This window comes from Salvelinus sp. IW2-2015, linkage group LG2 (assembly GCF_002910315.2).
Source record: "Salvelinus sp. IW2-2015 linkage group LG2, ASM291031v2, whole genome shotgun sequence".
NCBI lineage: Eukaryota > Metazoa > Chordata > Actinopteri > Salmoniformes > Salmonidae > Salvelinus > Salvelinus sp. IW2-2015.
The window spans coordinates 17,061,999-17,078,926 of NC_036839.1; the positions used below are offsets into that span (position 1 = coordinate 17,061,999).

A 16,928-nucleotide genomic window follows, 5' to 3' on the forward strand; every position below is an offset into this window, starting at 1 on the left:
ATCGCTGTCACTTGTTATCTACTGTTGTTCACTTTTCTCTGTTTGCCTTCGAGCTTTTTATTTTGGAATAAACAATGCCTTACCTCTACTGTTGAGTGTGCCACTGCCTTCATTGTGCTTGGTTGTAGCCATGTTTTGTAGGATACAAACTGACAAAGGTTTAGTGTACTATACTCTACCGTACTCTGATCCAGATGCTTTTCTAGCCTTTTCTGAGCATCCAACATGTCTATAAGGTTACTGTGTCTTGTTCTGGGGGGTGGTTTGCCCTTGCCTGTCCCGTGAGGGCTGCTGTCACTGTTAGGCCATCCAACCCTGGCCTGTGCTATACATTCAACATTTGGTTCGTTGGCAGTACTCTTAAGTCCCAGGCAATGTACAAGATTATAAACTTTTGATAGAAGTAACATGTATAAAAAGAGTTCTCTACTAGTTCAGTTGTCCGTACTAACTTCCGAGGGGTTCAGCTCCTCTTCTTTCTAGAGATGTAGAAACACAGACACAGGAGAAGAGGAACATTGACATGGGTTTGAGTTATACTTCATCTCCACTAGGTGTCAGTGAGGAAGCATAGCGTAAGCACTGGGCAACGTTCACAAGAGTGAACACACTGAATGTTGCAGACACAACTGTGATGAATCGAGCTGAATTGATTTCTTCCTCTATGTGTCAGAGAGGCATGTCATATTTCATATCTGAACGCAACCCTGTACTCTACTGTAYAGCCAGCTGCTGGAGTTGGGGGAGGGGAGGCACAGTACGTGAATAGAACACTGCTGTCGGTCTTAGTTCTGTGAATCGATGGACAGGAGAACAGCTGGGCTTGTGAAACAGAATAAGAAAAGACACACGAGGGACAGAAGGGGAGGCTCAAGCATCGTACCCTTTCTCTCCCCCAACAGCTGTTGAAGTCTCTCTGCTTCACTGCGGTTCTAATCGTCTCTGCTTTGTTGGACACACACTGAGGAATCACGTCCTCATTCATTCATTCATTCATTCATTCTTTCTTTCTGACTCACTGGCTCTCTCTCCACTAACTCCCCTGATAAATGGCACCCATGATAAGAAGTTTTATTGGTCAGAACAAAACTCTTGGCCCTTCTCATAAACCCTAAAATACTTGCTCATCAATCACTGCCAGCCCCAATCCCCAACCCCTGCTCCCCTTCCTAACCTCCATCTGTTGGTGGATCCACTTGAGGGACTGGGTGACACGGGTGTACACCCCAGGCTTGTTCCTATCAGCACAGCCCTGGCCCCAGCTAGTGGCCCCCACCAGTTTCCACACTGAGTCCTCACATGCCAGAGGTCCCCCGCTGTCTCCCTGGGGGCCACAAACACAACAGTTAAACCCTAGGCTCACACAGAAAGCCCCTAGACACAGCTAATATTTTAACAGCAGTGAAAACATATCAGCACATGTATATTTAACCCATGTAGACTTACACAATCACAAAAGGTCTCACTCTATATTAAGGCTCACCACCATCAGCTTACAGTACCTGACAGGAGTCTGTTCCTCCCTCCAGGTAACCTGCACAGATCATCCCGGGGGAGATGTAGCCCTGGTAGACCCCTGGCGTGCTGCACGCCTTAGAGGAGATGAGTGGGACCCGGGCAGAGAGCAACGAATCACTAGCGTCACCTGGCAAAGAGCAGAATACACTCAGACAAAGTATACATTTACAAAGAAAAACATTTTAAAACTATATGACTCCTAGACTGACCACTAGTGGGAATAGAGAAACAGCATGTGAGATGCTTAACACCTTAGACTCACCCCCATCTGAAGTGGCCCCCCAGCCTGAGATCCAACACATGGTCCCATCCTCAAAGTCCTCCCCAAAGTTAGGTAGGCAGATGGGCTCCACTAGACCTGAAGCAGGAAAGGAGGACAGGTCACAGAAACAAACTACACTTCCCAGAAACACCTGGGTTAAAAATAGTGATAAAGTAAGAGTTCACTGAGACAATCTACAATTGACCTGATTCTTATTCCTGGAGCAACTAACAAATGTCGAGAAAACAACGCATTCAATAATGAAAAGTGAGCTAGAGTAGAGATGCAGGACTGCAGGAAAACAAGAGTAGTAGGGGTGTGGGTGAGCCTTGTGGCCTCAACCACAGACAGACCATACACATCATGACATTTCACTGTCAGAGCCCGTGAAACCTGAGAGAGAGAGAGAGAGACAGCCAGGTGACCAGAGAGAAGACGTGGTGTATCGGGGTGAAAAGAAAGAGTGGACAGTGTGAGAAAATTAGAAATGGAGGGAGATGATTGAGGTGGATAAAGAATGAGTTATAGAAACAAAGCATAGGATATACTATGAGCCTCGCACCTGCCTCCATCCCTCCCTCCATTCATAAAGACAAATGGAGGGAGATCAGAGATGTACAGCATGTTAAAAGACAGAGGGGTCCCTACCTACCGTTAAAGGTGAGTGGCTCAGCCAGCTTCATCAGAGCGATGTCATAGTCTAGAGCTTTGGGCCGGTAGCGGCCATGGTAAATAATCTTCTGTACTGCCAGAGCCTGAGCCCCATTCACCGGCTGCTCTGTCAACCCTACATGCACTGCCCACAGTGAGGGGAACGCAAACCTGAGAAAGGAGGAACAATATGAGATGTGTTGGATTGTGTGTGTGCGCGTGTTTGTCATATGATTATGTGTTTGTGTGTGTGGGTATGTCTATGTGTGTGTGTTGCATATGATTCTGTGTGTGTGTGTGTTTGTTCACTTTCGACTCACCCATACACGCAGTGTGCAGCTGTCAGTATCCAGCTGTCTGCTACGACAGAGCCTCCACACAAGTGTTCACTCTGGAAGTGTAGGCTCACCTGCCAGGGGAACTGGCCCGGTGCTGAGACATTACCCCCAACAATACGACTGCTGAACTGGGGTCTGGAGCCGCACTCTGCAGACACATGCACAATATGCGCTTACAATACTAGTATTACCTTTGTGTATCGTTTCCCACTTCCTTAAATATCCACTCACCCAGGCATTTGATTGTGGTCACCGTCCCTGAGCTGCATTGAGTCTTACTGGAGAAAGAGAGGAAAGGGAKAGCAAGACGAAGAGAGAGCAGAAGACAGAGATGATCAGAATATTGATTGAAAAATAATTCAGCAGCAGTCCCTATCAACTCTCTTGTTCTGGTGTGGTGACAGGGGGCTACCTGAGGCTGGTGGCGTTGTGAATCTTGATGGCCTGTTGGCCCGACTGGCTCAGGTTGATTGACACCAGGTTATGCTGGAAGTCCTGCTCTATAGCAGCGAGGGGGAGGGAGCGGGACTCCACATACCTGAGGGGTGAATAGAATAAGTTATTGCCAATTAATCAGAAACACCCTCCGAAAATGCATCTATTATCACAAGGCAAGCTCTATCCTGGAACACACAAGGGCAATGAAAAAGAGGGCTCAAGAAGGCCAGTAACACATATCATGTTAAATACCCTAGTCGTACCTGGAGTAGCCCAGCTGCTTGCAGGCAGAAAGGCCCAGAGCAGGGTTCCAGTCTTCAGCGCAGACAGTCCTCCACACACCTCCACTCAGCACCTGGAGCACTGAACTCTTTCCACTCAAACGCACTGTACAAACAGTCAGGTCGAGAAGGAGACAGAAGTAGAGATATAGGTAGAGAGAGTGAGGAATATAGGCTTCTACTGAATGAGTCCCTTGACCGGCTGCGTCTCAATAGTCTAATGTGTGCTTGTCCTTGTATATGTTGAGATAAAACATTAGCTCTGCTCACCACAGCTTAGCTCGTCCTCCCCATTCTCACAGTCCATCACCCCGTCACACTGCGCTGAGCCACTGATGCAGCGAGAGGACGTACCACAGCGGAACTTACCCACACAGCTAAGACCCACTGTGGAGACATGAAACTCCCTTTAACATGCTGTTGGTTGTAAACTGACACCAGACAACAACACTTGTTTCTGTCTTTACTGTGCAACCGGGGTTCCAGGCAATGACTGACTTTAAAGCAGGATGGGACCCAAGTTGTATAACTGGATAGGGTGCATTAATTATTTAAAGAGCTGAGGAAAGTGGCATAATGAATTAATTACAAATGGACTATGTTCGTTAGCGCTCACCTCCCAGCCCAATGCCCAGCGTGAGAATAACCACCATCAGGACCGACGCGCCGATCAGCAGCTCCATCCTGCGAGCCACCAACCGGCCACACCATGTCTTCTCCTCTGAGGGATCATGACAAAGGAATTTACAATTCAAAGAGCCTTTCAGGGCCAACCACTACACTCTTAGAGAAAAAGGTGTTTAGTATAACCATACAGGGTTCTTCGGTTTGTCCCCATAGGGGAACTATTTTTGGTGCTGGGTAGAACCCTTTGCAGAGGGTTCTGTCTAGAGCCCTCTGTGTAGGGTTCTTCAAAGAACCCCCTGTATATAGTTCTGCCTAGATCCCTCTATGTAGGGGCTCTGCTTTTAAACCTCTATGAAGGGTTCTACCAATAACCATTTTATCTTTGGAAGGATCTTCCTAGAACCCTCTATAAACAGTTCTACCACCCTTATTAGCTTTTAAAATGTAATTATTTAAGACAATAGATTGCATATATCATAAGGCCTTTTTTTGASGACCTAGTAACACACATTGGTGTTAGGAATATCCTGGTTTAAGGGCCAAATCAGGCCTGCAAGTCACATTATGCTGGCTTGCAAAGTGATGTGTAATTGGAATCCAGCCAGAATTAGGATATCCAACAAGTAGAATTGTTAGTCACCCGCAACCTGCATTCAGAATGACTGCCAGGGTAGAGCAGATTGAATACTGAGACCACCTCAACCATCTAAACTGGAACAACCATCTCAGTAACAGGTGCACTAAATTCAATTACTAATAGATTGGATTCGTTTAGAAAACGGTATATTATTTGTCTTCGTATAGCATAAAATGTATCAACCAATCAATGTACATGCAAAAACACAAATATTACAGTAAAACAAACTATTATGAAAATCTCCCTGCAATTGAGCATAACGGGAAATGTTATATATGGTTCTATGTAGAACCCTTCTTGCTTTTCAAATGATCCTTCTTGCTTTCCAAAGAATCATCAAAGAACCCTTTCTTCCAAAAACGTTTCTTATGATGTTAAAGGTTCTAGATAGAACCCTTTGCCTTACAAGAACCCTTGTCTTCCAAAATGGGTTCTCTGATCAAAACGGTTATTGGTTGAACACCCTCCGCAAATAACCATTTTGGAACACTTTTTTCATGTTCATTCAAATGTCGGCATAGAATCCTATAATCCACAATGGTGAACTCTTGCCTATTACACCTCACACTCCTCTCTTTGAGAGACCGTCAGAAAATGTACAGGTAAAGGAGTCCCAGTCTCTTACCATTCATGAAAGGCTGGACCTTAGTGATTGGCATGGCTGGACTTGGTGGGGCAGGGGCCGGGGCTTTGTGCTCAGTGGTGGGTTCAGGTTTGGCAGTGTCGGGTAGAGGGGTGTCATTGGGGCTGTCGAGGGGACTGACATTCAATGTGGTCGGGGTATCGACCGTCGGGAGGTCCTCATCAGTCACAGACACCACCTCTATCCTCCATGTGTCTGTCTGCTCGGCCTCAGGGGCCTATGGGATGATATGGATATTTACCCAACGCTTATACTACTCATCGACCAATAGTATAGAGCCACGTGAATAGCTAACATAGACATGTAACCAAAGCTCTTGACCATGTGGCTTGCTAATATAACTTTTACATAATCGGAAGTAATTTCTGAACATGCATACACACTTAGAAAAAAGGGTTCCAAAAGGGTTCTTCGGCTGTCCCAATAGGATAACCTTTTTTGGTTCCAGCTAGAACCCTCTATGGAAAGGGTTTTACATGGAACTCAAATTGGTTCTACCTGGAACCAAAAAGGGCTCTTCAAAGGGTTCTCCTATGGAGACAGTAGAATAACCATTTTAGGTTCTAGATATAACCTTTTTTTTGTAAGAGTGTAGGACTAAGCTCATTCACTTATCTGAACTGAACTAGGTAACTATTCACTATATGTAGGTATGTGTATGTATATATGTGTATATGTATGCATACGTGAATGGATATATATATTTACCCMAAAAAATATGGGGGATTGGAAATGATGCAGACAATTACATTGGAAACAACATTCTTTCCKCAATATTAAGCTGATCCACCCCCCCAAAAAAATAAAAAWATAAAAATATAAATAAAAAAACTATTCACTATACCAATCATGGACACACACAGGTTGGTAAGATTCTTACCGTGACAGTGGCTGTGCTCTCCTCAGCAGCAGGAGCTGCTAGCTCCTCAGTGTTCTCTTGGTCTGCCATGTCTCCGCTCACACCCTGTCATCTATTGTACAGTCCATCTCAGAGCAGTTGACAGAAACACGGCATGGAATGAAAGAGCGGAGGAGAAAGAGGAGAAGAAAGACGGATGAGAGCGCAAAGTACAGGATAGACAAGAGGAAAGACAAAAGAAAAGAGRTGAAAAGGCGAAGACCCAAATAGATAAGAGAAGGAAGGCTTGAGCAAACCAATCTGTAGATTGCCGCTAAGATGACCAGCTACTTTTCTGACCAACCGAGTGACCATTAGATGCCGGTAGTAATTATCTTGATCCTCTCCACCATCAAGTCTTTTTCTTCCAATCCTGATATCAAATGAAAACACAGTTCTATCCTTTTCTCTCTCCCTTAATGGGAGGTCTTATATCTACTGCCTTGCCTGAACCCGTGCTCACCGCTCAGACACAAAGGGACACCTGAGCAGGCGAGTTCTGATCGAAGAGGCCTGCCACTCAGCGAGGGGATCAAATGATCCCAAGCCTCCCCATTCAGGGGTAGGGTTACACGTGGCACGGGGTGTGTGTCTCTCCCTGGACCGGACCACAGGATACGGACATAGGGGGTGACGTGGTCACCTGTCCTTACAGTCTAGGCCGAACATAATGGCCAGCTGACAGTCTGTTAGTCTATAGAGTTTAGATCACTCAGATGTTCCCAGAAAAGTAATCTCCAACAAAAATATAGTCACTCTTATTAATAATTTATGATTAAGTCATGATCAGTGTATTAATATGGATTTAAATAATAATAAATGTGTCAGATGTAGTGAAAAAACAAAACTGTACAAAATAAAAAGAACGAGAATGAAGAAGGAATAACACAATAACATTAATAAATTAAGGAATATGACCCCAAGTAAATTTGTTATGTTTATTGCGTATTGTGGTGGAATCTTTCTCTCATACTGAAGGTCCAGTGAGAGGTCTGAGGTGACTTGAAATCCTGGGTGGTGAATCTCTCTCCTCACCACGTCTATCTGGCAAGCACATATGTCTTATTCAGTGAGGTGTGCATCAGTCCCTGAGAGAGAGGGGTAGGGGGCGGGGGTCAGAGTGTGTGTAGAATAAGTAGAGGAATAGACCTCATAACCTATGTACATGTACAGTTCCCTATGTACATAAACTTAGGTTGGAGTCATTAAAACTCGTTTTACATACACTTAGGTTGGAGCCATTAAAACTCGTTTTTCAAAAACTCCACAAATTTCTTGTTAACAAACTATAGTTTTGGCAAGTCGGTTAGGACATCTACTTTGTGCATGACACAAATAATTTTTCCAACAATTGTTTACAGACAGATTATTTCACTTATAATTGTCACGCCCTGGCCATAGAGAGGTTTTTATTCTCTATTTTGGTTAGGCCAGGGTGTGACTAGGGTGGGCATTCTAGTTTCTTTATTTCTATGTATTCTATTTCTTTGTTTTTGGCCGAGTGTGGTTCCCAATCAGAGGCAGCTGTCTATCGTTGTCTCTGATTGGGAATCATACTTAGGCAGTCCTTTCCCCTCTTTAATTTGTGGATAGTTATTTTCTGTTTAGTGTCTGCACCTGACAGAACTGTTCGCTTTTTTCGTTTTGTTACTTTGTTCGAGTGTTTTTGATATTAAATAAAATCATGAACACTTACSACGCTGCGCTTTGGTCCACTCCTTCTGACGACGAGCGTTACAATAATTCACTGYATCACAATTCCARTGGGTCAGAAGTTTACATACATTAAGTTGACTGTGCCTTTAAACAGCTTGGAAAATTCCAGAAAATGATGCCATGGCTTTAGAAGCTTCTGATAGGCTAATTGACATCATTTGAGTAAATTGGAGGTGTACCTATGGATGTATTTCAAGTCATACCTTCAAACTCAGTGCCTCTTTGCTTGACATCATGGGAAAATCAAAAGAAATCAGCCAAGACCTCAGATTTAGAAATGTAGAAATGTTCAGAAACATCTTACTGTATCTTCTCGCATAGAATTCAATTACTGCAGTCATCATTCACCATTCAGTTCCTATTAGGCAAAAACRTAACCCAAAACACAACTAAAACCAACTGTAAATGCATCCAACAAGTTTGTAGTCACAAGCTTGATGAAGTCATTGCGTGCTAGGAATATGGGACCAAATACTAAACTTTTGACTACTTTTTAAGTGTGTGTGTGGGAGGGTGACATTTTTTGCAGGAGCATAGAGCCAAACAAATATTTATTTTTGCAACACTGTCCAAATACWTACAGAGGGAAGTGATATTCATAGTAGATTGTAATAAATATCAGGGCCGGCTGCAGGCATAAGCAACATAAGTGGTCGCGTAGGGCCCCCGGCTGCTTTTCCCCCCAAAAACTAAATTGGGTTGTACATCAACAGTTTTTCTCTTGTTATGTCAGTCACTGACAGTCACACAAATGTTTTGATTGGTAAGTTTGTCTAGCCAGCTATCTAACTTAGTAATCATGGACGAATACTGACCAGGCACGCAGGGAAGGTGTCCAGGGGCCCTGACCTCCAGGGGACCCACATTGATTTTGTTAGTCACTCTCACTCAGATATTATTAACATGGCATAATTCATGGAAAAATGCTTTAAAACTGCAATTTTTTTTCTCTCAAAATGTATAGAATGACATAATTTAAAAAAATWAAATGGCAACATTTTCTCTCYGCCTCATGGGAAAATGTGTAGAATTGGAGAAAGCGTACTTTAAAACTGTAACATTTTCTCTACTTCTGATGGCAAAATGTGTAGAATTGCAGGAAATAAACTTTTCTTTCAACCATCATAAGGGGGGCCACTAAAATGTTTTGCCCGTGAGGTGGGGGGTCCCCCAAACATATCCCGCTTAGGGCCCCCAAAAGGCTAGGGCCAACCCTGATAAATATAATAAATMATGTGAAAAGTTGAAAAAAGGCAAGTGTAATGATCACAACGCAATCCGACTGAAACTGTAGACTTAAAAAACGAATATTTTTGTCCATAAATATCCTCATATTTCAAACAGATGTTCGAAATCCAGTCCAGTCCAGTTACATCCAGTTATGCTATCAGAGCATCACAAGGGCCGTGTGTGCGTTGACCCTTAGAGTTAGTCTACCAATATATGTCAATTTGCTTTTCTTCAGTTGCTACACTGTTTCCAATGTCATTTCAAGTATATCAGTCACACTGGGTAAAAGGGTGAAATGCCCAACCGTTTGGGTTATTTCAACGTTGTAGGGATTTACAGGATTCTCCTCACAGTTACAGTTGTGACTCCTGGGTTGGGGTCATTGGTTGTAGAAAGGTTGTAAAAGGGTTGCACAGGGGTTACTTATGGAGCTCTGCGAGGGAGGAAGTGTGTGCAGGGCTGGAGTCTCCCAACGCTGGTCCCCCTCTTGGCCTCTCCTTTATGGGACAGGGCCAAGTAGATGCCTGGGTGAGACAGGGAGGAAAAGGTGGTGTAGTGGTTCTCCTCCAGGCTCTCCTTGAACAGACAGTCAGATGAGAACTGTAACTGCGGGTGGACAAGATGACATGATCAGAAAAGCAAACGTCTTTATTGCATTACTATACCCCATTTATAACAGTCACGTTAGAGTCATGTTAGATGTACTCAATTGTACTCACTGCTCCGTGTGCGATGCCCTCTTGGCTCATACAGAGATACAAGCCAGTCTTGATGCCTCTGATGCCCACAACACCACGCTTCATGGCAAACACCTTCAGCAAGCCTGCAGGATGCAAGGGATGGTGAGATACAGTCTAACGCAGAGTGACACACACACACGCAACAGGTTAATGATCTTACATCAAGGGCTTCCAGGTCTGTTTCATATCTGTTCTCTGAAATGAACAGTTCCTCTGACACAACTGATATACAGAACAACTGATATACTGTATATTGTTGTCATCAATTAAAGGGAGTTCAGCAGAACTTACTATGTTCAGTTGGTTCGTGCACTCCTCCTACAGTTCCATTGGACAGGACCTGGAGATGGTATCCTATCCCAACACGGCAGTACAGCAGCTGTTGTTTGACCAATCCTCTGATTGGATGAGGAGGTGGCACACCTGCAGAGAGAGAGAGAGAGAGAGAGAGAGAGAGAGAGAGATAAAGAGCGTGGGTGTAAGAAATAAAACTGTGGACACGTGCATCTTATCAGTGGAACTAAAGGTCTGCTTTTCTTCTCTTTTGTTTAAGTTTGTTATACAGTAAGAGTATTAGGTAGTGTCCTATCTCTCAAGGTGACAGCAAAGGCTAATGTATTCTTCAAGCTGATCAGGGCAGGCTAGCCCAGACACAATTACATAAGAGGAAAATATTTATCTCAACAAAGTGACCTCAGTCACAACAGTTTAAAGCGGTCTGGCATAGGAACTTCACAACAGGTGTTTTTTTAACGTTTTAACTTCCTAATGAACAAACATCCAACAAACACCAGCAGCCGGTTGGGAGGTCATTATGTTACAGTAAGTAATATTAATATTATTAATATTAATATTATATCAGCATGATGCAAGAAGACACAACATTTCATCTCATGTTGTTCTCACCTTTCATTTTCTGCTTTGAGTCTTTCATTGACAACCTCCAGAGGCCTCGCAGTTGATTGCCCGGGTCTTCATTTGCATCTGCACAGTGATAATCCATACACAGAGCCAGTAGCATCATCAGGCACGGGAACAGCAGGTGAGCATCCATAGTGATCAGCATTAGATGCCAGACCTGGGTTCAAATACATGTGTATTTGAGTATCTGTTATGTCGAATACTTCTTTCTGTGTATTTGATTATGTTCAAATACACAGCCCAAAACAAKAACTTTTATTTGAGTGAATGGTTATTTGTAAAAACCAAATAGTCTACCAAATTGTATTTGAGATGATTTTCTAATACTAATTTCAAATACTAATTTCAAATACCTGGGTAATATGCATGGGAGTGTATTTGAGTCAGTGTATTTGACTATTTTCAAATAGTTTCCAAGTGTATTTCCAAATACATTGAAACATTCAACTACTTGTCTATTCAAATAAAATACATCTGAATACTTACTTTGAATGTATGTGAAAGTAATTGCGATATTTGAAATAGTACTTGAACCCAGGTCTGTTAGATACAAATCAATGGGCACCAGTTCCATTCTGCCATGTTGACTGCAAAGGCTAATACAGGGACAGTGAAGTTAAGAACACAGTCCTTCCATTCGACCCACTCTGTCACCAGACCCACCAGTAAAGTTGTGGTGTTGCGGCTGTCAAAGTGCACCCGACCCTTGATACTTTTCCTAATCCTCCTCCAACCAATGCTGCTGAACGCGATGTACTCCAGTCAAAATAAACACCCCTGCTCCTCAGGGTCAGTATGCCTTCTCTCTGCCCTATCCACTTCCTTCCCTCTCACTTTGCTTTGACACTGCACACACACACACACACCACTGTCCGTATGCCATCACATTTATAATATACACTTTGCTCTATGTCTCTTTTGAGAGGTGGCCCTGGTTAGACTTACAGTACATGCCCTTCCCATGTCACTAATTGTTCAAATACAGATTAACCTGATGAAGAGTTTGTTTTAAAAGATATACCATTAGAATGCTGTAACACTAACCTGATTTGAGTTGGTATACTATCATTATTTTGAATAAGTTTATCAGGGAAAAGTACAGACACAGATAAACCTAATGACGTTGTTGTTTGGGTATGTGTCTTTGACAGTCTTTGACATACAGYGTTGGAAATTCTAAGACACATAGGCATTATAATAAACTACAATATTGCTTCTGACAAAAAAAACATGCATGCTAAATCACAGGGGTACTCAACACTTAACCTACGAGGTCCGGAGCCTGCTGGTTTTTCTCTTCTACCTGATAATTAATTGCACACACCTGGTGTCCCAGGTCTAAATCGGTCCCTGATTAGAMAATGCAGTGGAACTAGCTTCGAGGTCCAGAGTTGAGTTTGAGGGCTTTATCAGATGAAAAAAAAATCTAAGAAATACAAAGGTACGTTATATCACTCATCCTCATTCTCTGCCCACCAGACATGCGTATGCCTACTCTACCCTACAGTATCAGTGAGATTGCAAGGCAGGCCTAATCACTGGGCTGTGCTGGTCTGCAATCAAAGACACAGAGAGAGAGTGTGATTAAGTACATTTAGGCTGGTTATTACGTGTTTCTAACAAGATTCAAAACTGGTGGTGATACAGGACGTTTGTTGCGTAGACCCTCACGTGACCTTTGAGTCTGAAAAAATGTGAGACTGATCATTGAGATAAAGCAAGGAAAACTCCATCTTGTCTTTATCTTTATGAGACTGACGTCTGTCTGTGAGCCAAATCATATCGTTCAGATAAGTGAAAGGTCGATTGATAAAGAAAAGTAAACAGGTGGTCCTGTGATCATTCTTTGAATTATTGTCATTTTAAATAGCAGGTGAAATAATTACTGATGATAAACAATGATGTACCATTGTTAAAAATAAATAAAAATTCTACTTCAAATGGAGCAGACTTAATAACAGTAATAACATGTATTAAATCATATGAAATAATGTCATTCAAATAAGTTGACTCACCCACATAAGTACACCCACAATTTCCCCACCTTCTGGGAAAACACGGGGGAGTTCTCATAGACTGCTAACCTACAAAGCATTACATGGACTTGCTCCTACCTATGTTTCCGATTTGGTCCTGCCGTACATACCTACACGTACACTAAGGTCACAAGACGCAGGCCTCCTTACTGTCCCTAGAATTTCTCAGCAAACAGCTGGAGGCAGGGCTTTCTCCTATAGAGTTACATTTTTATGGAATGGTCTGTCTATCCATGTGAGAGACACAGACTCGATCTCGACCTTTAAGTCTTTATTGAAGACTCATCTCTTCAGTAGGTCCTATGATTGAGTGTAGTCTGGTCCAGGGAAGGTGAAGGTGAACGGAAAGGCACTGGAGCGACAAACCACCCTTGCTGTCTCTGCCTGGCTGGTTCCCCTCTCTCCACTGAGATTCTCTGCCTCTAACCCTATTACGGGGGCTGAGTCACTGGCTTACTGGTGCTCTTCCATGCCGTCCCTAGGAGGGGTGCGTCACTTGAGTGGGTYGAGTTACTGACGTGATCATCCTGTCCGGGTTGGCACCCCGCTCGGGTTAGTATCGTGGGGGAGATCTTCATGGGCTATACTCGGCCTTGTCTCAGGGTAGTAAGTTGGTGGTTGAAGATATCCCTCTAGTGGTGTGGGGGCTGTGCTTTGGCAAAGTGGGTGGAGTTATATCCTGCCTGGTTGGCCTTGTCTGGGGGTATCGTCGGACGGGGCCATAGTTCTGACCATAATTTCATCAATCAAAAATTAAAGCAGGAAGCACCAGTGACTAACTAGATCAATAAAAAAGTGGTCAGATGAAGCAGATGCTAAGCTACAGGACTGTTTTGCTAGCACAGACTGGAATGTGTTCCGGGATTCCTCCAATGACATTGAGGAGTACACTACATCTGTCACTGGCTTCATCAATAAGTGCATCGATGACGTTGTCCCCACAGTGACCGTACATACATACCCCAACAGAAGCCATGGATTACAGGCAGCATCAGCACTGAGCTAAAGGCTAGAACTACCGCTTTCAAGGAGCGGGACTCTAACCCGGAAATCCCGTTATGCCCTCCGACGAACCATCAAACAGGTAAAGCGTCAATACAGGATTAAGATTGAGTAGTACTACACCGGCTCTGACGCTCGTCGGATATGGCAGGGCCTGCAAACCATTACAGACTACAAAGTGAAGCACAGCCGAGAGCTGCCCAGTGACATGAGCCTTCAGGATGAGCTAAACTACTTCTATGCTCGCTTCGAGGCAAATAACACTGAAACATGCATGAGAGCACCAGCTGTACCGGAAGACTGTGTGATCACACACTCCGCAGCCGATGTGGGTAAAACTTTTAGACAGGGCAACATTCACAAGGCCGCAGGGCCAGACGGATTACCAGGACGTGTACTGCGAGCATGCACTGACCAACATAGTGCCTGAGCCCAAGAACACTAAGGTAACCTGCCTAAAGACTCACGTCTGTAGCCATGAAGTGCTCTGAAAGGCTGGTCATGGCTCACATCAACACCATCATCCAAGAAATCCTAGACCCACTCCAATTTGCATACCGCCCCAACAAATCCGCAGATGATGCAGTCTCTATTGCACTCCACACTGCCCTTTCCCACCTGGACAAAAGGAACACCTATGTGAGAATGCTATTCATTGACAACAGCTCAGCGTTCAACACCACAGTGCCCTCAAAGCTYATCAATAAGCTAAGGACCCTGGGACTAAACACCTCCCTCTGCTACTGGAYCCTGGACATCCTGATGGGCCGCCCCCAGGTGGTAAGAGTAGGTAACAACACATCCGCCACGCTGATCCTCAACACAGGGGCCCCACAGGGGTGCATGCTCAGCCCCCTACTGTACTCCCTGTTCACTCATGACTGCACGGCCAGGCACAACTCCAACACCATCATTAAATTTGCCGATGACACAACAGTGGTAGGCCTGATCACCGACAACAACGAGACAGCCTATAGGGTGGAGGTCAGAGACCTGGCCATGTGGTGCCAGGACAACAACCTCTCCCTCAACGTGATCAAGACAAAGGAGATGATTGTGGACTACAGGAAAAACAGGACGGAGCACACCCCCATTCTCATCGACGGGGCTGCAGTGGAGCAGGTTGAGAGCTTCAAGTTCCTTGGTGTCCACATCACCAACAAACTAACATGGTCCAAGCACACCATGACAGTCGTGAAGCGGGCACGACATACCCTATTTCCCCTCAGGAGACTGAAAAGATTTGGCATGGTTCCTCAGATCCTCAAAAGGTTCTACAGCTGCACAATCGAGAGCATCCTGACTGGTTGCATCCCTGCCTGGTTTGGCAACCGCTCGGCTTCTGACCGCAAGGCACTTAAGAGGGTAGTGTGAAAGGCCCAGTACATTGGGGCCAAGCTTCCTGCCATCGAGGACTTCTATACCAGGCGGTGTCAGAGGAAGGCCCTAAAAATTGTCAAAGACTCCAGCCACCCTAGTCATAGACTGTTAGACTGTTAGGTCCAGGCTTCTAAACAGCTTCTACCCACAAGCCATAAGACTCCTGAACATCTAGTCAAATGGCTTCCCAGACTATTTGCATTGCCCCTCCCCCTCCCCTCTCCACACCACTGCCACTCTCTGTTGTCATCAATACATAGTCACTTTAATTAACTCTACTTACATGTACATACTACCTCAACTAACTGGTTCACCCGCACATTGACTCTGTACCGGCACCCCCCTGTATGTATTGTTATTTTTTACTGCTGCTCTTTAATTACTTGTTACTTTTATCTCTTATTCTTATCCGTATTTTTTAAAACTGCACTGTCGTTTAGGGGCTCGTAAGTAAGCATTTCACTGTAAGGTCTACTACGCCTGTTGTATTCGGTGCATGTGACTAATTTGATTTGATTTGTCTCCCGACCCCGCCTGTCTTATCCGGTGTCCTGTGTGAATTTAAGTATGCTCCCTCTAACTCTCTTTCTCTCTTTCCTCTCTTTTCTCTCTTCTCTATGAGGACCTGAGCCCTAGGACCATGCCTCAGGACTACCTGGCTTGATGACTCCTTGCTGTCCCCAGTCCACTTGGTCATGCTGCTGCTCCAGTTTCAACTGTTCTGCCTGCGGCTATGGAACCCTGACCTGTTCACCGGACGTGCTACCTTGTCCCAGACCTGCTGTTTTTGACTCTCTCTCTCTACCGCACCTGCTGTCTCTAACTCTGAATGATCGGCTATGAAAAGCCAACTGACATTTACTCCTGAGGTGCTGACCTGTTGCACCCTCCACAACCACTGTGATTACTATTATTTGACCCTGCTGGTCATCTATGAATATTTGAACATCTTGGCCATGTACTGTTATAATCTCCACCCGACACAGCCATAAGAGGACTGGCCAACCCTCAGAGCCTGGTTCCTCTCTAGGTTCTCTTCCTAGGTTCCTGCCTTTCTTGGGAGTTTTTCCAAGCCACCGTGCTTCTACATCTGCATTGCTTGCTGTTTGGGGTTTTAGGCTGGGTTTCTGTATAGCACTTTGTGACATTGGCTGATGTAAAAAGGGCTTTATAAATACATTTGATTGATTGAGACTGCCAGCAAAAATGTTTTTTTACATGTTGCTAGGAGTGCATATCACACTACTATTTGATAATAATTGGATTGTAAGGCTAGTATGAATGTCCTGCTTAATTTAATGGTTGTATCATCGTCGCAAATCAACTGCATTATACTTAAACAACGCTTCAACTTCAACCAGTAAAATGGCTCTTTAGGTGGCTTTGCTACAGTCTATGTCAACGGGTGCTAGCATTTTAGCTAACAACTGCTGCATCCAAAATAGGTATTGTGCAATGATCACAACCAAATATTATTATCCTAGCGACCTTTCAAGCAATAATAAAAAATTGGAAGTATAAGAGAATCCCAAAAAGTGTTTTTGTTTAGAAGTAATAATTACGTACATCTAGGATAAATTGAATGGGTGCAGATGGTTGAACCACTTGTT

The 16,928-nt window shown here is 44.1% G+C and overlaps 2 protein-coding genes across 2 annotated transcripts in view; both read right to left on the reverse strand.

Annotated features, from left to right (window-relative positions):
* LOC111972815 (transmembrane protease serine 3-like) overlaps nt 1-6,344 on the reverse strand; it is a 6,782-nt gene extending 438 nt beyond the window's left edge. The window contains exons 1-13 of the mRNA XM_070446221.1: nt 6,276-6,344; nt 5,378-5,612; nt 4,105-4,209; nt 3,759-3,875; nt 3,471-3,594; nt 3,182-3,307; nt 3,001-3,047; nt 2,752-2,917; nt 2,433-2,602; nt 1,781-1,876; nt 1,503-1,645; nt 1,175-1,324; nt 1-479 (exon numbers count right to left, since the gene is read on the reverse strand). The exon at nt 1-479 is cut by the window's left edge and continues 438 nt beyond it. Of these exons, the coding sequence (XP_070302322.1) occupies nt 435-479; nt 1,175-1,324; nt 1,503-1,645; nt 1,781-1,876; nt 2,433-2,602; nt 2,752-2,917; nt 3,001-3,047; nt 3,182-3,307; nt 3,471-3,594; nt 3,759-3,875; nt 4,105-4,209; nt 5,378-5,612; nt 6,276-6,344 (1,593 nt within the window). The 3' untranslated portion in view covers nt 1-434. The remainder of the gene's footprint in view (nt 480-1,174; nt 1,325-1,502; nt 1,646-1,780; nt 1,877-2,432; nt 2,603-2,751; nt 2,918-3,000; nt 3,048-3,181; nt 3,308-3,470; nt 3,595-3,758; nt 3,876-4,104; nt 4,210-5,377; nt 5,613-6,275) is intronic.
* Nucleotides 6,345-9,267: 2,923 nt separating this feature from the next.
* On the reverse strand, nt 9,268-11,033 carry fgf9 (fibroblast growth factor 9). Its single transcript, XM_070446479.1, has 4 exons — nt 10,886-11,033; nt 10,271-10,402; nt 9,959-10,062; nt 9,268-9,845 (listed from the first exon to the last, which is right to left on the reverse strand). The coding sequence occupies exons 1-4, from the start codon at nt 11,031-11,033 to the stop codon at nt 9,663-9,665; spliced, it is 567 nt and encodes a 188-aa protein (XP_070302580.1). The 3' UTR covers nt 9,268-9,662.
* Between the last annotated feature and the right edge of the window lie 5,895 nt (nt 11,034-16,928).